Source organism: Gavia stellata, chromosome 1 (assembly GCF_030936135.1).
Source record: "Gavia stellata isolate bGavSte3 chromosome 1, bGavSte3.hap2, whole genome shotgun sequence".
NCBI classification, from domain to species: Eukaryota; Metazoa; Chordata; class Aves; order Gaviiformes; family Gaviidae; genus Gavia; species Gavia stellata.
In genome coordinates, this window is record NC_082594.1 from 108,769,039 (window position 1) to 108,792,110 (window position 23,072).

Consider the following 23,072-nt stretch of genomic DNA (forward strand, 5'->3'; position numbering starts at 1 on the left):
TGATTAAGCTGCCCTGAATTTTGTTTTAAAAAACTTGGTTTTAAATGAATAATTATTTATTGTTAGTAATGGGAAATATTACTGAATTTCTTTCATTGTGTTATGATAATACATTAAATCAAGGATACTACTGTCAGGCCAAGATTTTGATTGTGATTTACAGTGCTTTAAATCTGATCAGTTGTGTTGTAGATGCTTTCAAATATCCCAGTTCTCAAAGGCCAGGCAGAGAACTGTTATGTCATCCAAGAGTCTTATTCAGAGCCTTTCTCATTTCTTCCCAATTTTTATAACCTCCATTTCTGTCAATTTACAGGTAGCTAGAGCCTCTGTCTTCCAAAGATTGACTCAGACAAGTCTACCTTTCCTTTTATAGGTGGGAATATGACTGATTTGCTCAGATTCTCCAGTTCTGTAAGGAGAGCTGAGGAATGCCATACCATAAATCTGGATTTAGGACCTCTGATCCAGAGTCAAAAATAGTAGCTCACAGGACAAGAAAAATAAAATCTGTATGACTTTACTCTTCTGGAGCTGATTCACTCAAAAGTTTTGACAGATTGAATTCGTAACAAAAAGTTTTGGAGTGGATGGTACATTGTTTAATTTACCCGTGCTTTATTAAGGATGCAGCACTGGCCATCCACAATGCTTTAACCTTATCAAGGACTTGCATCCCATGGCACATTTATGCCTGGCAAGAAAGTATAAAACAAGCATATATTTCATAATGTCTTCTCTGGTTAATTCTCCAGATATGTGGTCAAAGAACCACACCTTACGCAGATTAAACTTGTACTGCTGAATTACTGTTCAGTGCTGAACACGTTGCTGAACCATGGCACAGTACTAAACAACTCATTTGCATTTCCTCTATATATAAAATTACTTTTAAAGAAACTTTTTAAGCAGAGTGATGAAAGATACTGCTCTCAGTGTTGTCCTCATAACTGCACTTGTGAAGAATTACCAAAAAACCTCTATAAGCAGTAAATCCTATAGCAGTATTTTATATTAATTTTCGGTTAAAGACATCAAATGACAAGAAATAGTACAAATATAGTGACCAACCTTATATTCCTGTGGTTTTGTTTATTCTTTATCTGAGACATAATCTTAAGTGCTTCCTTTCTGAATAGCTTCCTTTTCTTCATACTTGCATAGCTTGTGCATGGATATGACTGTTCAGGAAAGTTGTAAAAACCTATGTCAATGAAGTTTTATGGTGTAATTAATTTACAAGCGTCTCCTATAAATATCTGTTCATGTGGATTATTACCCTCCTTTTCAGGTTGTGTCTTTTGTCAGTCCTTAATTCATACAAGCTTTCAGGACAGAAATGAAGCTGAAAAAATCATCTGATAAGAAATATGTTCCTCTTAGTTACTATGAAATTTTGTTTGCTTCTCTGCTTGCAGTTTTTGTGTGTGTTTCTGTTGGACTGATTGTACTTTCATGGTTATCAATCCAGGAGTTAGAACGAGGTAAGTAGCCAACCTTTAACTTTTTCAGGAGTTCTTCAGTAGATGTTCAGACTCTGAAGCCAGTGGTGTTGTCATTGTAATTATATTTCATGCTATGCTTTTAATGCTGGGGGTGGGGTGGGTTTTTCTTTTTTCTTGTTTTTGTCCTCTTCTCCCCTGGAAATTGATGTGAACAAAATAGGCAAAAATACAAGAACTTGAAGCATGTCCTGAAGGCATAGAAAAGGAATTTTCATGGTTTAGGCTTTGGGAGAGGTCCCTGGAATGCAATCCAGGGTATAAAGCTTTGGTTATTCAATTGTATTCATCAACTAGAGAAGGTAATATGGCAAGTTGTGAATTTTTGCTTTTTTCTCCACGTATGAGGTTTGACTCAGAAAGACATTGATAATCCACAGAAGTCTGTGGGAAGCTTTAGGTGTTCTACATCTTTTGAAATCTTTTTATTTTTATAAAATATTTATTTTAAAGTAATTTATTGGTGTGAGGGAGATCCTGCATTAGACAGTCAGCCCCCACCCCTCTGTGAAGTTAAGGTAAAGTAATTCTTCTTAATATTTAGCCAATGTTCAGAATGTGGTAGAATCAAGCTACTGATACTCAAAGTAAACTAAATTAAAAAATTGACATAGGATGATTTTTAAATGGAACTGAAATTTTGGTTTAAAGATCTTGTGCATATATGTTAACTGTGCCCTGGTAAGGCCACACCTGGAGTACTGTGTCCAATTCTGGGCTCCCCAGTACATGAGACATATGGAGCTACTGGAGAGTCCAGTGAAGGACTGATGAGATTGTGGAGTCTCCACCCTTAGAGAAATTCAAAAGCTGTCTGGACATTGTCCTGGCCATCTAGCTGTAGGTGATGCTGCTTGAGCAAAGGGATTGGACCAAATCACCTCCAGAGCTCTCTTCCAACCTCAACCCTTCTGTGATCTAGATTTTTGATGGCAAGGAAATGTATTTAGGTCTATAGAGACCTCAGAGCTAATAGCAAAAAGACATTTTGAAATGGGGTGAGGGAAACAGGTTAGGCAAAATGTTCAAGAAATGTATTTTTCCATTATAGTGATTTTTGTAGCTGAAAAAATGATTCTGATACATTGAAGTTTTTGGTGCCTTCATTAACCAAAAGTCCATACTATTTTATACTGAAGCCACATGAAGACTAAACTAGCTGTAAGACATATTTTTAAAAAACCCCGTTTTATCAGAATATTCATGTTTATGCCTTTAGTTGCTATTGTTTTTCATTCCAGATTTTAAAACATGTTCTCCCTACTGACTTTCTTCCCCTCTTACCAGACTACTATCACATTCCAGTAAAATAAAATGAGCTTAAAAGTAATGATGGTGTATCATTGCGTCTAGTTAGACACTGGCTTTAAATTAATTACTTAGGTTTTAGAGGATGAATAGGCAAGAATTTAATCATGTACAAATAATGATTATAAAACATTTTAAAAAATTATATTTGACATATATAACAAAAAAATTCCTTTGCTATTTAGAAACATTTGTTTAAACAGATTTGCAATTGTTGTAAGTATAAATGACCTTCAAAGAAGCTCAAAGTGGTCTGCTGTTACTAGTTGATAGTAGCAAATTGGCGTCACTAGGCTGTGCCTTCCATCACAAGCTGTTTATTAGTATTTATTAGTTATCTGTATTTATTAGTTATCTGTATTTATTAGTTATCTGCTTTTGTGTTAAAACTTGGTTTGGATGGTAATGCCTTCAAACACAACATAAAAATACCACTGGTACTGTAACTGGTAAGCAAAAGGTTTTTTTTATCAATCAACCACATTAATTCAGTTCTTATCTGAAAATTTCCAGTGTGTTACACAGTGAGGAAATATTTTTAATATATAATGAATCGCTTTATGCATACTTCATATGCTGTAAGATATTAAAAATCAAGATTAAATTTGCATTAAGGACCAGTTATCTAGTTCCCTCATAAATCCTCCCAGCATTTCATGCATGAATTGGTAAGAAAGGTCAGGTCAAAAATAGTTTAACTAGTCTGACACTAATGCTGCCATCAAAAACAGTGTACATTTATATAAAAAGTACACAGCATTTAATACAGAAAGTGTGAAGTAGTAATTCTTAATATTTTTAATCCAGAACACACAAAAAAATAATATTTCACCAACTATCATTCTTCCCATGTATTTTGTCCCTTGTGTTAGACATAACTGGATATACCATTGTCCCCTTTATCCATTCACAATGCTGCTGGAAAACAGTATTTAAAACAGAATTGAAATTAGTGAGAACCAAGGACAAATAGTATTCATAAATATATGTTTACAGTTGTAACTATTGTAAACATGGAAAAATGTCTTTCGCTTTTTTAAAATCAGCACTAGCAAAACATCTCTGATTGCAAAACAAAACAGAAAGCTAAACGTTATTGTATCGATGATATGTGTGGAATAAAATCTAATGTAATGTTTTTCATTTATTTCTATATAATCCAAAACATTAAATTTTATTTTTAATTATCTAGCTGAAACAGATGGGAATACTCATGGCTATATGGGAACATTTAAAATACTCTCTGGGACATCATTTACTCCTGCTTTGCAAAACAGATCATCAGCTGATTTCAAAGTCCTTGCCTTTGATGTTGAACAATTGGTAAGAACCTATTGGTCTCTGGTTAATTCAAGAGTATGTGGTAGGTACATTAATTCCCTAACATGACCTACCATTGATGGCTTTTTCCTCTCTCCAAAATGAGACATTTCAGACCCTATGCCTGGTCAGAACTCAATATATTCCTTATTTGTGAAAATCAGTGGAACATCAAAGAATAAGTTTGCTTCTGTAGTTTAGATTTGGGAAGGAAAAATCATTTAGTATTAAAACCATTAATACAGTATGCAACTGGGTGTATTTTTTATTACTGTATTGGTTCAAGATTTCTCTTTTACATGCAGATACAAAAAGCCTTTCAAGGAAGTGATCTGACAAATGAATTTCTGAGATGTGAGATTTCCCAGTTCAAGTAGGTACAGTTTAATTAAACTTTGCAAATACACATCAAAAGTGCTCACTTAGCTATTTCTCTCAGGAGTGCTTACCTATACCTTGCTTTTTAAGAGATCCTTCAGAACATCCTATATTATTCCTTTCACGTCTTATGTCTTCCAACTGCTGCTGTGGGAAGTTGGACACCAATGTGTTTCGTTGGGCAAGCTTCCTTCTTGGACTCCTGTATGTCCATGCCTTGACCAAACCAGTAAGTCTGAGCCCTAAGACTACCTCAAAAAACTTCTATATTTTAAAGAATTTCTAAAATATCGTTTTTTTCCCAAGGCTTATTAGTTGTGCTATGTTTGCAGGGTTGCTGGCCCTTGCCATCTAGAAAAAAGTTCAGGTTAGAGTTCTGCTGGCATAAGATGAGACAAATGGAAATACACTCATATGTCCCTATAGACATGCATCCACTTAACTCATATTCCTTAGGGTGTTAGCAAGTGAGGCTATCACTTGATACCAGGTAAAGCGGCAACCTGTCTGTCCTAAGGAGTCCATGAAATAGGTACAGTAAGACCTGCTTCATTTATTAAAGCTTGTTTGACCTCATTTTTCAATATCCTGTTTTGTTGGTTGTCCTACTGAAGGCCAGCAGGCAAAAAAGTCGAGTATATGCAGTGAGGTCTGTAGTGTTAATTCCATCTGTACTCTTCTTAATAAGGTCCTGATTCAGCAAAACACATGTAATACTGTCTCCCATTATTAAACAGTTTCAGAACATGCTTCCATCCTATCCACAACATTATAAACTCAAGGCAAAACATATGCTTTTGTGTTGTGTTTTGTTTTATTCTTGGGTTTTTTTCTACAGGAAATCTGAAGACAGCGGTGAAAGAGTCAAGAAGTCAGAGATTGGGTAATTGCATATGACAAAATTTACTTAAAATATGGGCAAGAGACAATGATGCTATTAATTTAGAAGGTTCTTCTGTGCACAGTGAATAGATGAAAAATAAATCTTTAGAGATTGGGTAAGGCCCTCTAAAAGGCATATGAAGCTTCAAGACGTATCATTCCTCCAAAAACATCCTTTAGGATTAAAAGAAAATAGTCCTTGAGACTGTCAATTTAGAAAGAAAAATGGGAAAGTTAAGGACAGTGAAGTAGGTAGGAAACTAGCTAGAAAGGAAAGGGTATCTATCAGTTTGTGCTGAGCTTGCTTGTGGAAAGCTGCTTAGACTGTGGGTCAAATCTCTCATTATCATTAGTAACTTAAGTTTTAAATAAAGAAAGGTCTGATGACAAACTATGACAGGCAAGAACAAAACAGAGGACAAAAGTTTAAGACACTAGAAGAACTGGAAGACCTTGAGAAATTAATTAGTTGTCTTATAGGTGAGACCACAAAACTGAAGAAAAGTGCACATTATATGACAACAGATGATGCAATTCTGTCATACCAGCTGTTCTTTTTATATGAACATTTTCTGTAAATACATGAAGTGGATAAATATTCAGAAGAGAGAGTTCAGTTGAATGACTGTGCTTGCAAAAGAAAAATGAGTATTAGCCAACTGTGAATACATGTATATTGAAAACGGGAAACAGATTTGAATTGGAGCAATCTTCTGGTCGGAACAGTGAGAGCATAAACCTAATTATCTAGAAAGGTGAAGTATGATCACTTTATGAAGAGTTTTATAACATCAAGGGAATGGAGTACACAGTGGTAGGAGCAGGTCACTTCCAAGTTTTTGTCCTTGTGAAGGTAGATCCAATCAGCACAATTTGGTTTCTGCACACAGAATGGGACTATTCTCATCAAAATTTGGGCATCAAAGATGGAGACATCTCTGAGCTAGTTGCTCAAGACTCTCTTTGTAAGTGATTGGTTTTTAGAGTTTTCTCATCTGGTCAATTTATATGCCTTTTTTAGGAGGAAAGAAATTATGCCAAAGAACAGATTATTTCTTTCCATCAACTACAATGGGAATCTAGAAAACTGCACTGTAAACATCTATATTTTGTAAAACAAATTTGACAAATATCTTGACACAAATACCACAAAAATCACAGAAAATCTGATGTCAGTGAATGTTGGATCTGGCCTTTAATACATCAGTAAGGATCTGTCTTTATTTCTGTATTGAAATAATACTTGAAATACTACTTTGTCTCAGAAATTATTTTCTAGTTGACACTTTTCATTTAAAACGTGTTTACCCCTTTGGGCAATCTCTTTGTTTCACTCTTGAAACTCTGCTGAGTCACAAGGATAGCAATAAAAGTTTATGTTTGCTCAGCATGGCCTAGAGGTTATCAGAAACATGTAAGAAATTAAAGAGGAGAGTTTTTCCATATATTGCAAACTGCAAACTATGCTCAGCAAAATGGCAGGATTAATCACCCCTTATCAAAAAGCACTGCTGAGTCAGTTGCAATTGGGTAGTATAAACGCTTAAGAATAAAAAAGTTTGCACCTAAATTTAAGTAAATGGTGAAAAATGTTATCTTTAGCAATTATCACACATTGACACTAACTTAATCTAGCTACAAATACAAAACTTAATAATTGTATCTAGAAGGGATGGGAGAGAACAAACAGTCAACACTCTGGATAAAATTCAGGCCCCATAGAAGTTAAATGTAGTTTAACCACTGATTTCAAAATATCTGTGCTTTCAGCCATTACTGTTTCCTTATCAGAATCCAGGAAGTCACACAGCAGATCCTCACAGATGTAGAATCCACAGATGATGCTTGCTTTATAGAAGTGATCATTTTGTATTATATTTTTGTAACATGAATATATTATACAATTTTCATAACGCTTCAAGGTTCACCATCAATATTTTAGGTCTTAAACTAGAAGACCTGTTGAATAACAATAAACCTACTTCTCCTTTAGTTTATTCAAATTCAGTTCCATTGCAGCAATTGATATGAATGTTGTTTTTGTTTTTTGCACAGTGAAAATAAGAGTAGATAAAGAAAAAAACCTGCTTCTCCAAGGTTCAAACCTACCTGATAATTAAGAGGTGTTTCTTTATGTGTCATATTTGCCAGCCAACACTTACAGATACTTTGACTTTGCAAATGAAACCTGTGCTGGAATGAAACATTATCTAGATGATAAGTCATATATGAGATTTACTTCATTAACTTGCATAACTAATCACCTTCTCTGTTTTGTATTGCCAGTGTCATTGTGATCTTCAACCTTTATTTTACCCAGATGGTAACAGTTGAGAAAGTAAAAAATGAGCTGGTTTTGGGTATCAACTCGAGTAAGACTAATCTTACCCAGACTTTGAAAATTGATGTGAACAGCATACAAGTCACAGGTAATGCTAGTAAGCATTTTTTCTCTGTAGAAATCCTTGAGAATTATAGGTAACATGAATGAAAACTTTGGCACCCAAACAGCAAAGGGATTGTTACTTATGCTCATGGGTGCCTCCTTCCCTGTTACAGAGCTTTCCGTAGCAGCTGAAAGAACCTTGTCAACTAGAAAGTATGAGTCAGCATTGCGTATGTTCACTAAGCAGGGAGTAGAAGACAAAGTAGTGATTTCCCAGTGAAAACCACTCATTTTCATATATTTTACGTAGCATAACATTTGTAATTTTGTTATCCCTCAAATTAAAGCAATTAAGCCCCAACTGCGTTGTTTCATAAGTAAATGCGATTATCAATTTTTTTGCTAAAGAATAAGGAAAAGGGCCTAGCCTCACAGTGAGTGAAGACTCATTTATTGAAAAGATATCAGTAAGAACAACAAACTGAATACAGACTGTGGCTTCTGGAGAAGTACGCCCAAGGAACTGTCTTCTAATTCCTCTAAAGTTTTGGTAAAGTGTAAATGGAAAAAAAAGGAATGTGGCTTTAAAACCTAGGGAGTTTTAAATTCTGCAATTATACAAATACAGTGATTTTATGTAAGTACTAGAAAATTTATCAAAGCCTAATTGGAAGCCTGACAAGATCAATGGGAATCCATGTTTTTACCTCAATAAGCTTCAAAACAGACCTTCACTGAGGATGAGGATAAAAAGTAATTTGAATCCTTTGAAGTGTAAGTTGAGTAGCTGACATTTGAAGACCTGCTGGACATACTGTTAAGGAGCAACTGATCGCTTTAAGAGAAGTAGGACATGTGGTGTGCATTGTCTCTTACTCTATTCTAAAAGGTGTATTTTTTGCTAAGTACTTCAGATACGCAAAGGCTAAACTCAGAGTCTTGACATCTTTATTTCTCTTTACTACTTGCACCACATATAAGAAGTTGTTCTAAATAACTGCACATCACTGTGGAAAGTGATTGCTCGTTATACTTCAAAAATGCCACCGAAGAAAATTATGAAGAGTTTTTTAAAAGGTTGTATATCTATTGATGAACTTCGAAGTAATCAAACTTTTCTTGCTTTGGATCATTAAAATGCCTCTTTTCACATGAGATATCATCTGTCCATTCCATCAGGAATGCTTCAATGAAATAACAACTGTAACTAATTAACAATCATAATCATATATGGCACTTTTGCATCCTGTATCTCAGTATGTTCTGCAAGAGAAGTCCTATTCCTATTTCAGAGAGAGAGGGAACTACAACACAGATGTGACTTGCTTGAAGTCACAGTTTTCACAGTGATTAAAAGTAACTTTCTTTTTTGCAAATTATCCCAGGTTAATTTTAACTCATTTATCTGACCTAAACACTGTTCTATAAGACACAGGTGCTATGAAAATCTCCATAGTCTAAAAAGTGTCAAGACAGAGATTTCCCAGATGAAGACATTTTATATGCAAGACAATGAATAGAGATTGAGAATTGAAAGGGATTAATATAGACTTTTCCTCCTTAGGAAGATCATAGACTTTGAGAAAAGGCTGGGAACAGGGTGAGATGGTGAAAAGGAGGGAAGCGAGACACTGCTAGTGATTCAAAGAGAAATAGTCACAGCTGATTTTTTTTTAAACTTTCTTTCTCCGAGTTATATAAAACTAGATACTGTGCTATAAAAGGAGTTTATAATGAACTTGCTTTCTTCCAGTAGCTGCTGAAAATCTTACTACAATGTTGCCTTTAACTTCATCAGGTCAGTATCTTTCATAAAACAGAACCTATTTTTTGTTACTAATACAGCATAAAGAAACATAAGACTTCCTGTTCAGCTGGTATAACTTAGTAAAGCTGCCTTGGCTGTAGTTAGGGCTTGACTACTAGGATCCATTCAGTGATAGTTAGCCACCCTTCACCATTTCTGACCATTTGAGAAAGCAGTGATCTGAACCCTGTACAAAAGCTCAAAGAGCTTATTTAGTGGATCAAAACAAAAGTTGAGTCTCCATCAACCAGCTGAGTCACAAGCTGACGTTTTCATAGATTTAGGGAGGTAGATGAGGCTGGGGAGTCCTACTTTCATGCTGTGGTTACCAATACACTGAGTAATGTTGATTGATAGACTTTCCTACCATTATCACTGGAAGTCTTATGATGATAGGGCATGAAGCAGACACAACTCCTTGGTCTCACAGATTAATGGAGCAGAAACCTGCCAAAAGTCAGTCAGGCAGCTGAGTAACACAGTTGGTGCTTTGTAGCACTAGTCGCAGGTAGAGTTGTCGCATACAAACTGCATACAAATTATCACATACAAATTCTCCAGGGCAGGTTACCAGACCAGGAGCTTCATGCAATTTATGTGAGCTAAAGAAATGTGCCTATGAATATAGGAAGCAAATATTTATCAATAGTCTAATTACAGCCATAACAATGAAAGAGTTATTATTAGCCTAGTTACAGGCCTACTAAAGTGTATAGTCCAAAGTATACAATTACTACAGCTTTTTCCCAATGATACAGTTAAAACTGCTAACATACAAATTTTCTCCTATCTATCCTTTCCTCTGGTAAGCTATCTCAATGCTCCCCTGAGTTCTAAGTTCAATGTTGCTAATCATCCTCAAGAAGAAATTGGAAGGTAGGAGGGAGGTGCTAGAGGAAGGGGGAAGGGAGTTGGGAGTTCTCAGCACCCCAGGCTGGTATGGGAATAATGTTCCTGGTGTGGATTCCTTCCCCCTTGGTCTTGGGTCTGCTTGGGGTCATTTTTGTATGTTTGCTAGCACTGTCTGCTTCCTTGCTCTTTCTGTTTCAGTCCAAATCCCACGTTATACCTCAGTTTTACCATCTGTGGTATGTTTACATCTGCTGGATGTTTGGGCTTTGGCTCTGTTGACCCTAAAACCATCCTCATCCACCTCATATGTTACTTTAGTGGGATTTGTGATTTGTGCTTATACCACTGATGCCTATGTCATTGTCCTGCACTTTTCCTTTCACGGCTTTTGCTGTCAACTTGTGCGTGCACTTTTGGGAGTGCCTGTAACAATCCCAATTTTCTTCAATAGTCTTCAAGACATAGCTTCCTAATAATTGTTTTATTAGAACTGCTTTCTCATGCATGCATCCATGTTTTAGGTCTTTGAATGTTTCATTCCTTCCAAAACAGTGATCCTTTAGAAAATATATACACAGATATGTAGGTAGATACATATGTATGTAACACTTGCGAAACTACTGTGAAGCTATGAATGAAGCTTCCTTCTCTGAATGTAAGTCTGAGAGAAGAGTCTATCCAGCTGCACCCTCCCTGCCCCTTCTGCTGGGGTCTCCTCTCTCTCTTTCCTGGGGGAACTGTGTCCTTAAATTTGCTGACAGAGAATGCTCCATAATACAAAATGGCCTAGCTTAGTTTAGTAGTGTGTGCTAAATTAGGATGTTTAGATTGAAAATCATTAGGAAGTCCTCATGCAAGTTTGTGCACTGGTAGGTCTGGGAAAACAGGAACATCTAGCAAAAGTAAGTCTGTGATGGCCAATGATCAGCAACTTTTGCCAGCAAAACTGATAGATGACAAACTATAGAGAAGGCCTTACTCCATCTCTAACTTTATTCCTTCTGGCCCTGCATCTTATAAACTAAGGGACAGGATCTACTAACTGTAGTGACATGGGGATCCTTTTCAGCTGAGGGCATCATCATCCTACTCACATATTTGATTCTTAATGTAGAAAGTAAAACAGTAAACAGGGATGTTAATGCAAATTCAAAGAGGAAACAAAAGACTATCTGGGAGCTGAAAATGCCAGGGGCATCCTCAGTGATTGTTATTAAAAGCACCACTAAGTGGAATTTGTGTTGGAGCAATCACAAATAAGCATTCCATTTTTCCAGAGTGTTTTTCAGTTTACTATCACTAATACAAATATACTTATGTACCTAGGCATTTGTTCATGTGTAAATACATATACTCACAGGTATGTATGTATGCCTGTATGTAAATATACAAATACTAGATATGTTTGAGGCTCCTCTCCTCACACTGCAATAACTGAGTTGATGAGCAATGTTATTTATAAGAAAACGTACATATACATTTTAGTATTAATATTATTGTCTTGTTTCAACAGATCCCATGAGTTTATTTACAAGCTCCCTGACACCAACTTCAGGTCAGAACTTTTACACACAAGGGGAAGACAAGAAAGCATTGCTGTTATTTTAATGGGGAAAAAAACCTCAAAGTCTTTTGAAGTTATTGAAAAGCATGTGACTAGAGGTAAAAGAATGAGATTTAAAAAACATTTGGGTTCCACATTATTTTTCTTACATTTATTGCAACATTTGACCTTCAGGATCAAACCACTCAAGCTGGCACTACCATATCATTACCTAAGCTGGGGTTTGGGGATACAGCAAATAATGCAGATATAAAAGCAGACTAGCTGCTGCTTAGTTCTGCCCAAGCAACTGCAGAGGTGCTCCCAGAGAGCAAGAAGTGAAGTTCTAACCTTGGATTGTGTTTGCCCAGGTTCAGGACAACTCACCACAAGCAAGTCCTCAACAACAGCAGGTAGGTAACTATGTGCGGGTAGAAGCAGGGAGGTTATATGAAAGAGTCTGAGATCTTAGAATTAGACTGTTTGCGTACAGCCTCTTCTCACATCATCCAGTTCTTGTATCCCATTCCTACAAATACACGATATGTAGGTTTAGCTTTGATTTGACTAAGGAGACCTCTTCAAGTAGGAGGGACTTCTAAGACTGTACATTCTACAAAAGTGGTATATCTGCTGTGTATATTGATGTATATATATTGACACTCATACTGACTGCTCATTTTTGTTTCCTATTATTTCTTGGGGCTTTTTGAGAAAAAAACAAAAAACACCTTAGCAAACTCTCACATGACTTCCAATGGACAGAAAGCCAAAGCTGTCTGAATCTTTGAAATCCTCCCCTAGCCTTATTAAGTGGTGAAATATATATGACATTTATTAGCATTTTCAAATGGGTCTAATGTATCTACTGCCATTTTTATGGTTGAGTATAACAAATACATTGCAATTCAGGGTAATTTGCTGTTTTAAAAAAAGCCAAAATATTTTACTAGAAAATGTTGATTTCTTTCTATCCAGTAGGTGGCAATGCTGTTTAGTTTTCTGAGTTGAAGAATACAACTAGAATTGACCATGTCGTATGTAAACAATGTTTTCTTGCATATTGGGCTTGTGCAAAACATATTCCTAGATTATTGGCTGGGGTTTTGTTCTGGGTCTAGAATGCACAGTTTTGTCTCTGCTCATCTGTGGCAATTCATTCATTGGCACTGTATCACCTCCAACACTTGACTAAAGTATGTTTGGTTTGCTTCAGTTACCAACTGGATGCAAGATGGCAGCTCTTTGGCTTTACGCTTTCTGCATTGCTAACACTGAAAGTGTTTTGTAAAGCACTTTGAAATGCTACAATACATCCAAACCAATTCCAATCTTTGTCACTTATATCATACAATACAATATCATACAAGCATTTACTTAATCTGATTACAGAACTAACAGTTTTATGAAATAATAAATCAAGCAATAATGGTTAGAGGCTGCAAGATCAGTTTTACAAATTAATATTTTTCCTTTTTGCATAAGAATTTTTGAACTTTTCCATGAAGCATTTGCTGAAGTAAAAGAAACTATGTGAATAATGCTAGATGAATAGTTTCCATAGAATTTAATGCAATTTTCAAGAAGTTTGAAGTTAATAGTTATCCAAAGCTTATTTTAGCTGCATGTTTTTGTTCACTTTAGTAGGACCTAGTTCAGTTCTACAGATGCCTAAGACCAAAACCATCTAAAGACTACGAGAGCATCCATGAACAGTGTATGAACATTTACGTTCTAGGAAAACACTATTAGTGAGATTCCACAATTTTAAGGATCTGCCCATGTATTCTTCTTGCAGAAATTTGCTCTTAATTTATGAATTTAATTTGCAAATTTGAAAAGAATAGGGTTTCTGATATTCCTGGTATTTCAAAATCCGGTCTTAAAGGCTTTCATTTTCAAGATATGCTGATTAAAAAATGAGATTCTTTAGCATGATGAAGTGCAACATGGTGATGTGTTGAAGTTGAAGAAATTAAATCAAATTGTATTCAAATAAACCCAGAGATTTTTCACTGTTATTTAAGCCAAAGTACATTTTTCTCATGTTATTCAAGCATAAGAAATAGGAAAATGTCATTTATTATATTGCATAAAGTAGTTAATTTGGGTAGAGGAAGGAAATGGGAATTCATGGAAATTTTCTTCCAGCCCTACTTCAAGCTTAGTTTCAAAAAATATGTCACTTCTGAGAACTTCCTTCATTCTGTGCCAAATTTATCTTTTTAGTATGTGATATTTCATTCCAGGCTTCTAAAAATGCAGTTTTGTAAAACACAGTGGAATGGTTGATTTGATTTGTGCTAGAGTAACCAGAGGTAAGTCAATTTTCCTTTGTAGTGAAAGTGCATTACTGCTGTGCTGTTATTGCTGTTGTCCTTATTATTTCAGCTGAGTGTTTGCCACCTGCTGAACTTTGTGATGATCGCATAACCTGCATTACAAAAGATTTATTTTGTGATGGAGTTTTGAACTGCCCAGATGGTTCAGATGAATCTGAAAAAAGATGTGGTAAGAATGTAAACCTCTGTAAATCAGTCTTTTTAAACATACTTAAACCTGTCAGTAGTTTGTAAACAGTTTATAGACAATGAACTGCACAGTGAAGTCCAAATCAATTCTACTAAAAATAATAACAAGAATGATTATTATAATCTTTATATTGTAAATGGAAACAATTTTCTTTAAAATTCTCACTAATTAAGAATATGCTTAATAAATAATGTAGAAATATTACCATCTGTCTATATTAATACAAATAATACAGAAATTATTTTACTATATAAATATTAATAATATAAAACAATATAATGTAAATTATAAAATAATATAGGCATTTCATATGAAGTTGTGTACCAGTAATATCAAATAATATTCTTTCCAAATAAATTAAAATTATGACTCTATACAGATATAAAATCACATTAACTAGTATCAGAAACCACCTAATGGCATATTTGGAGTCAGAAGAGAGGTTTCTCTTTTGATTCCAACATTAAGAATATCATCATGCAAAACACTACAAACAGCTTTTCCCAGGTTACTATGTACACTCAGATACATTGATATTGTACCTCCAGAAACTTAGATGGGTCAGGGTGGCGGGGGGTGGGCAGTAGCAGCATTTTGCAGCCAGGGCAGGCGAGTGTGACTGTTGCCACGGCAGGATGGAGCCCTGGCAGGAACTCTAACTCTGTTTGTTGGCCCACCCACCTGCACCTCACTACACTGATTGCTAGTGAATGCGAGTGTCTGTATGACTCTGACACAAATGTTTGAGTTGATGGCACCACAGTGAGACATGCAAGATGATGATGTGAAAATCTGTGCAACCGGCTCTAGGTGGCCCTGCTTGAGCAGGGGGTTGGACCAGATGACCTCCAGAGGTCCCTTCCAACCTCAACCCTTCTGTAATTCTGCGAAAATCTTACAAACCTGAAACCTGACGGTTTTTTAATGGAAAAAGTTTATATCCTTCAGCACCAGTAAGTTTGTTTGTCTTTTTCTGACTGCCTGGTTTCCCTGAACACCTTTTTGTGTAGAGCAGCCACTGCTCCATGTAGCAGTGAACACTGTGAAATTGTACCAAGAAGTCTGACTGCGTTGCTGCTTACCAAAGTGCGTGTGCAGATTTTTGGTGGGGAGGCATGTGTGTTAATGTTGTCTGCATTGCTCTTCACAGTCTCAGTTCTCAGTTAAAAGTCTGTAAAGTTTTCTTGCAAAGAGAACTTTGCAAATGTTTTAGGAGAAGTTGGAGCAATTATCTCCTTGAGTGTTTTGTTTGTTTTTTTTTTAAATAAAGAATTTGGTGCTAGAAATCTGGAAAGTTTATTTCCCTTCTGCTGTGAGAACAGCCTTCTGAACTTTCCTGAGAATAACAGTGGGGGCAGTCTGGTCTGAGCTTTAGGAAACATGTAAAATGCTGAGCTCTGGTTTAAAAACAAACAAGCAAGTAAAAGACCAATTTTTTTTAAAGAATCTGGAAGGCTAATTCTGAAGGCTGGTGACATGCTGACCCCTTCTGCCAGAAGTGGAATTTTCTTCAGAAAAAAGAGGTGAATCGCAGACCTGCCCATTACCTGCATTTTTCTGAGTACAGCCAATTCAGAAAGGAGGCTTAGCTGAACTTTTTTCAGAAAATATCCATCAAAATACTTCAGCAGAATGTCCACTGAAACATATTCCAATGTCTGTTTAGCATAACAGCTGCATCCAGCTAGATTATAACAATGATGGGCTCTGAGCAGGTCCTTCCACAGTTGAGGAAATCAGAAGGTCCTAAATTAGCCTCAGTTAGACCTTTGTTCCACTTCAAGTGTTAAGGTAGCACAACCTCAAAGAGTTATTCAATCATTCATTTCTACCATCGTACTGTTGTTTTGAGACGTGGATTTTGTTTGGGGTATTTGTTTTGTTTTGTTTTGGTTTGGTTTGGTTTGGTTTTTTTATTTTATTTTATTTTATATATAGCTAAATAAAAAAGTGCAGATGCTTATACTTAAGAAGTAGTATTATACATCTTATCAAAATGAATGCTTTTTAGTTACTATGAATTATTAGGTCTCAGTCTACAAGTTTTGCTCATATTTTATTAAAGATGCTACAGTCAGACCTGTTATATAGGACAGACCTTAATTGATATTCATATGTTGGTAGGTACAGACAAAAATAAGCTCGCCTACTTGCAGTCAAAGCTATGCAGACATCACTCAATTGTGCCCTGAAGGCTACACAGCATGAATTGTGCTTGAGTAGAGTTTTTCAGCTGAGGCATAGCCTCTTATCCACATGGCTTTTGGATTTGTTTTGCATCTTTTCCTGAATCTCTACCAAATATAAGTTGTGAATGCCCTGCTCCTTTGTAACTGAGGATATTATTTCCTAATCAGCATTTTAACAGTTACTAAAGAATATGCACAACTGAGCTGCAAATTTCAGGAATGTGCATAGAAGTAAAAATAGACAGAATGTCCACTTCGGGGAGCTGGATGATTTGCCCCTGTTCTTCTTCACCGATGCCTGATATTTCCAAGCAATTCATTCGGTTACGATTAGTTTAGCAGTTTCAGCTCATAACCTTACAGAAATACAATTCTGGGCGGAGGACAAATTGTTGCTCCATGACTCTTATGTTACATTTTCAGTCTTAAAATTTTCCATCCAAAAACTCAGATTAATTTATATATTATATTATATTATATTATATTATATTATATATTATATATTTAGGTTTCTTAGCAGACTTTGCAAAACCAGTGGAACAAGTGGCAATAAGCTGCATGCACGTTTGGGATACCTGCCAATATTTCCACCTCTTTGATTTTTCACTTATGTCCCATTCCTAGAATAACTTAATACAGTCATATAACAGCTAAAATTGTCTAGATTTTCAGAAGTGCTTCAGAGTTTCACAATGAGATTTACAGCTAATTCATAATTCGTGTTACAATTGCTCTTGCACACAATGGAGTTGCTGCCCTCACACAGCAGAGTTGCTTCCCTCGCACAACAGAGTTGCTGCCCTTTAAACAGCTTGGTTGTTTTTTTCGTCTTGATTATTATTCCCTCTAGTACTTCTGATTTTGGAATATGTTAGTGGTTTTAAAATATAGGATACAAGGGTGAATTTTAATAGACTCTTCCTGCATGAGACAGAATTCAGTAAAATTTCAAATTCTCAGCAGAGATTCAGGCAACTGAACACCCTCATTTTTTTGGTTTTATTGATTAAAATTATCTTGAAAGGTTTCTTTCTGGCTCTGCAATGCAGGGCAGTAACAAAAGGCATTGCAAAAGTGCAGTTAGCAATTTCAATGAAAGGGTCTCTAGAGAAATGTGAAAGTCTGAACAGCATCTATTAATAATGGCTGGCGTTGCTGAAAAGCAGCCATGTAGCACATAAGTGTAAGGAAAGGGAGACTGGAGGCTGATCCCGGGAGGTGTTTCTCTCTGCAGACTCTCTTTGCAGTTATTATATGTCTAGGCTAACATTTTGTGATTACCTACCTCACAGCATCACTACAGTACTGAGAGAGATTAATCATATGTAAGCCAGGAAGTAATGTACTGCCCTCAGCAGAGAAAGGTCTTGTCAAGAGAAATATCTGGGCTTGATCTGACCGGTTTGGGGAGCTTCTCCCTGCAATTCAAGGATAACAGGATTAAGCCCTCCTAATGTGCCCTGTATGCAACATAAGTAAATAGAAATGGACAGCAAGATGCAAGTTGGCAAAGCAGTGAAAGTGGTTCCTACCAAAGATGTCTCTTGTCTCATTAGGAGAACAACTGAGGCTTTTCTGAGGAGTCCAGGAGGAGGCAGAAATGTAATGACTTTTGTGACCTTTCCTGCCTTTGACCGCAGCTGCCTCGTCCCTGCAACGAGGAAGCACTGGGAGTTTCTTCAGGGAAATAGGACTAGTCCCAGCTGTCTTCCTGCTCATTCCTGAGATACTAAGCACTGACTATTGCTAGGCTGTGGATGAGCAGCCTAACGACTTTTGCCTGAATCTTTCTGTCCTGTTTCAAGTTACTCACTGTCTCTTAAGAGATAAGAAAAAACAAGTAAAAGGAAACAAGAACAGAAATTAATTGTTGACAAGAGCAAACTTTTGTCAATTTTATTAGAACAGTATGCTATATCTCTTTTTATTACTGCCAGTGCTATAAACTCCTTTTTAGATCAGGATGTGTCTTGCTAACCACTTGTTAACAGTACCACTTTTTTGCACGCTTCATTAATAACAAGCTGGGCACTTTCCTTCTTCTCGCACTGCTTTTATTCTTCTCAATGGGAAATGATTGTCAATATTAGCCCATTGGTAAGGACAGGAAACATATGAATTAAATTGGATAGAAAAAGTACTTCTATATCAATACCCAGCTCTAAAGCTGTAGCCTATTCTGATAAAAAGGTTATATAGAATAATAACTCTCTCTTTCATGGACCTATTTTCTCTATGTGTTTAAAATCTTACGTGTTCTGTTTTCCTCTCAAAGGCCATGAAGATTGCAAAATATGTTTCTATTCCAGCTCATTCATTAGACATATCATTGTTTGTGAAGTTCATTCTGCACAGTCTTTTTTAACAGCGCATGCCTGAGCGTTACTGAAACAAAGCTTAATTTTTATGTTGTGGTTGCTGCAGTGGTAGTCAGAAAGAATTTTACGCTTATAAAATGAACAGACAAGGAGCCTCAATTTATCATTTTATGTATCATTTCCCAGAGGAGGACTATGCTCAGTAAAATTTCCATTTAATTTTCAGTGTGATTGATTATCCATAATTTGGATAGTCATTATAGGTATGATTTAATTTCTGATGTTAATGAAAAGCTCTATCTAATTTCTGATTATCTGCCTCAAATTGATGAACTTGTCCTTACCTCTCCAGATAATCATGTATGGTACTTATTTTATCCTTATTTGAAAGCTCTGTGATGCTTTCTGAAAAAGTGAAGAAAAAACATCGTCAGACAGATTCCTAACATAGTGTTCAAGAGGCGCAGCAAAAGCTTCAACAGTGCTTCAGTGTCTGCTGAAATAAAATAACTCTACATGAATCAGCTTTCCAATCTTGCTGAGGCTTAAAAATACTTTTTTTTTAAAAAATAACTGATTTTTAAACTGAAGAACATGCGTAGAATGGAATAGCAGCACCAAGGAAACAAAACTACTAAAAGCTTTTTGAAAAAATATATGATGATGGATGACATTTACCTCAGATGAATGAATTCGATATCTGGCAGGAAACTTGGGATATCCACTTATCTCTTTGAGTACTTAGTAATATGTAAGGCGAGGAACTAGGAAGCTCATAAAAGTAGAGATAGCAATAGTCAATCGTATCCCTTGCTTTTATTCACATGATATCAAATTGTTTCTGGTAGGGCAAACACATTTTCCTGATTTAAAATAGCTGTAGATAAGAACCGTTAAGACAAGATCCTGTTCCCTTACAGATGTATAAAATAAAATGAAAGAAAGAGAGTTGGATTAGTTGAATCCAGCTGTTGAATTTGAATTATTTGGATTGGTTTGGAGTAGTTTGGATGAGTTGGATTGTCTCTAATTTAAAAGTGAATTATCTGTACTGCTTTTCCTCTCATATAGTACTTTGAGATACAATAGTGGTAGGAATTAGAAGTGGGAGTAAATTGGTGGTGTGTTTTACTTTGTCTTCCCATTGTTGCTTGCAAAGCATTTCCAAGGTAATCCATGTAAACCAGTATCTAAGGTTACCCTCATTTTGGCTCTGATTCTGTTTTTCAAATGGCATTTTGACAAATGTTCTTCATTATATCTTTGCAGCTGCAGTTTGTGATGGAAAATTTATGTTGACTGATCCCTCTGGGTTTTTTCATTCTATGAATTATCCAAAACCATACAATGCAAATATCATTTGCCAATGGATTATACGGTAAGCCATTTTCCAATCATTTTCTACCTAATGTTTTTTGATTATGAGGCGATATTGTTTCCTGCACATCAACCTTATGCCATTTGTTTTATTCCCAAAAACCCCAGCATGGAAAATGCGTAATAGCATTTTCTCCTTTGTATTTATGTAACTTTTCTTTTAAACTTGCATGCCTAAAACCCATAACTATATCAATAATTCTCCCACTTACAAAAATTCTTAGGTACAATTTTGAGAAATCTTATGTATTACATGCATGCACAGGAACATATTTGTAAGCTTAAAATAAATTGCATAACTCAAAATAATTGCAATGTATTTGTTTCAAAGTATTACAGTAAATACTAGTCTTTAGGTAATGGTTTTATATGATATAATTGTTACTAACAGATGGAATTTTCAAGAATTCCCTTGTCATTTATGGGTACACATTTCATCTGGGAGTTAACAGCACCTGTGCTCTTAAGTCATTTAGGAATATGTTTTAAAAGTGCATGAATATCTTTTGACATAATAGCACCAAATGCCTTTTAAGCCCTAGGCACAAGAAGTGGAATTTGTTTAATCAGGGATACATACCTACAGGGAGGGACAGCTATTTGACTTTGACACTCTAGGTCCACTTCACAGGCCAGAGAGAAGAAAAGATAGCCATAATATGTGATAAATCTCACCCTAAAGTACACATCTAAAATAAGTTAGATGATTGCAAGCTGGAAGCTCCTAAAATCCCTACAATAACTTCCAATTCAGAAGTTATTGTTTGAAAGACAGTAATTCCTATTATGGCTTTGTAATAATGGCCATTCTTTTATTCTGAGAAGTATTAACTTTGTAGAAGAGTTTCAAAGGAAATTAAGGAAATGCCTTAAAAATTGGATAAGATTTGGACTTCTCATTCCCAAGGCTTCTTTGAAAGTGCTAGCCTTTGAGTTTGTTCAGGACTTCTGTCTTCACCTTGATACTTCAGGAAAAAGTCATGGTTATCCTTCTGTTTAGTACATTTGTTCCTTCTCATGTTCAGCAATACTATTCACCAATAACTACTGGCTACAGCTGGTTTTAAAATACAGGTGTGTCACAGGAAAAACACAAGATCGTTCAGAATATAACCCTGACTTATTCCTCAGTTCAAGGTGTCACACAATTTGAGCACAATAAATAATCATGTCTCAAGTACACTACTTCCTTCTAAGCTGTTAATTTTGCTTCAAACGCTGCTGTAGCTGCAAGAAGCATTGTATTAGGTAGATACCTATACCAGGTATGTAGCTAACAAAAGCTTAATTTTAGAAAGAATCATGAGTAATTGCAAATAATATAGTACAGGTACTGCAGATCTGTGTAATTACAGATTGATCAATGACAAAAAAACCCATCTGGTTTTATTTTCCAGTTATCTGCTTTCAAAAAGTCTGGCAACACTGACAGTAAAGGCCTGGAAAATTCAATGTGGTACTCAAATTTTGTCTCCCTTTCAAACAGAATTGTTTCTATGAGGGAACCATTTGAGTTTTCCAGTAGCCAATGAGAGATATTTTGTCATATTGTTTTTATTATCCCTGTAAAAATGTATTAAAAGTCACCCTTCAATACATCCAAGATTTGATTTCTCTTCTGCTTTTCTTTGTCTAGAAAGATTTCCCTATTACCTTTAGGAAAAGCTTTTACATTTTCATACCATTTAACTCCTCACCAAATGAAGACATAATTTCCTCTCCTTTTAAAAGTAAAAGCAGCATACTAAATATTTCCCTGAAAGATTGTCTTCCTGAAAGATTACCTTTCAACTATATGTTTTGCTCTTTTCAAACCAAGGACATTTTTTTCCTATTGAGAAATATATAACAAAAAAAAAAAAAGCAAATGCAAATATTCAAATATTTACTTCATGCTTCTCTGCTAATCAGTACTGATAAGCACCAGCAGATTGCTGTTGAAAAGCTGTCTTCATTGGGTCACTCAATTCCAGAAAACAACAAATAGTGGTATAGGAAGCAAAGCTGATCGTGATAGTAGAGTTGTACAATTTGGACTACCATACATGTTTAGTGGAAAGGCAATGGGAGAACTACTTAAATATAGATTACTGAAAGAACATAACTGCAGCAAAATAAACCCAGCATTTTTCACATTTCAGTGAAAGTTACTTTTGTTATTAAACTTACTCGGTGATGGTTAGATTTGATAACATGTTCGCAAACAGTGGGTCTGAGATCCTCAAATCTTCATGCAAATCCTGATTTTGTCATAAGAGACATTATTTTGGACTTTCAGGAGACACATTTTGATATCTTGGTATTCATATTCATACCATGTTACCATTCCTATGACTTTAGGAAGTCTACCTTAGCAGTGAGATCTTATCTATTCATAACATGTATTAAAGAGTAATTGTAAATTAATGAGATGCAAAGAAAAAAAAAAGAAACACAAAAAAGTGTGCAGCTAAATATCACATTCTAGAGTTTAAAAGATTCAGCTCCTAAAATATCATTAATCCAGTGAGTAAAGGAGTTCTTGTACTGTTACAAAAGGTTTATGTCCTATTCCTTTGGTAATTTTACAAACTAGAAGTTGGCCAAATAGGTCATCTCGATTAATAATCTTGATTAATGTAATTTAACATTGTTTCTGAACTTAACATCATTTAAGCAAGCAATGAATTTACTACAGT

The 23,072-nt window shown here is 35.5% G+C and overlaps 1 protein-coding gene across 1 annotated transcript in view; it reads left to right on the forward strand.

The window, feature by feature from the left end:
* Nucleotides 1-1,339: 1,339 nt before the first annotated feature.
* The window catches only part of TMPRSS15 (transmembrane serine protease 15), a 57,367-nt gene continuing 35,634 nt past the window's right edge, over nt 1,340-23,072 (forward strand). The window contains exons 1-10 of the mRNA XM_059820072.1: nt 1,340-1,484; nt 4,003-4,133; nt 4,436-4,503; nt 5,347-5,391; nt 7,677-7,819; nt 9,530-9,574; nt 10,856-10,860; nt 12,295-12,391; nt 14,370-14,489; nt 20,287-20,395. Coding sequence (XP_059676055.1) covers nt 1,340-1,484; nt 4,003-4,133; nt 4,436-4,503; nt 5,347-5,391; nt 7,677-7,819; nt 9,530-9,574; nt 10,856-10,860; nt 12,295-12,391; nt 14,370-14,489; nt 20,287-20,395 — 908 coding nt within the window. The remainder of the gene's footprint in view (nt 1,485-4,002; nt 4,134-4,435; nt 4,504-5,346; nt 5,392-7,676; nt 7,820-9,529; nt 9,575-10,855; nt 10,861-12,294; nt 12,392-14,369; nt 14,490-20,286; nt 20,396-23,072) is intronic.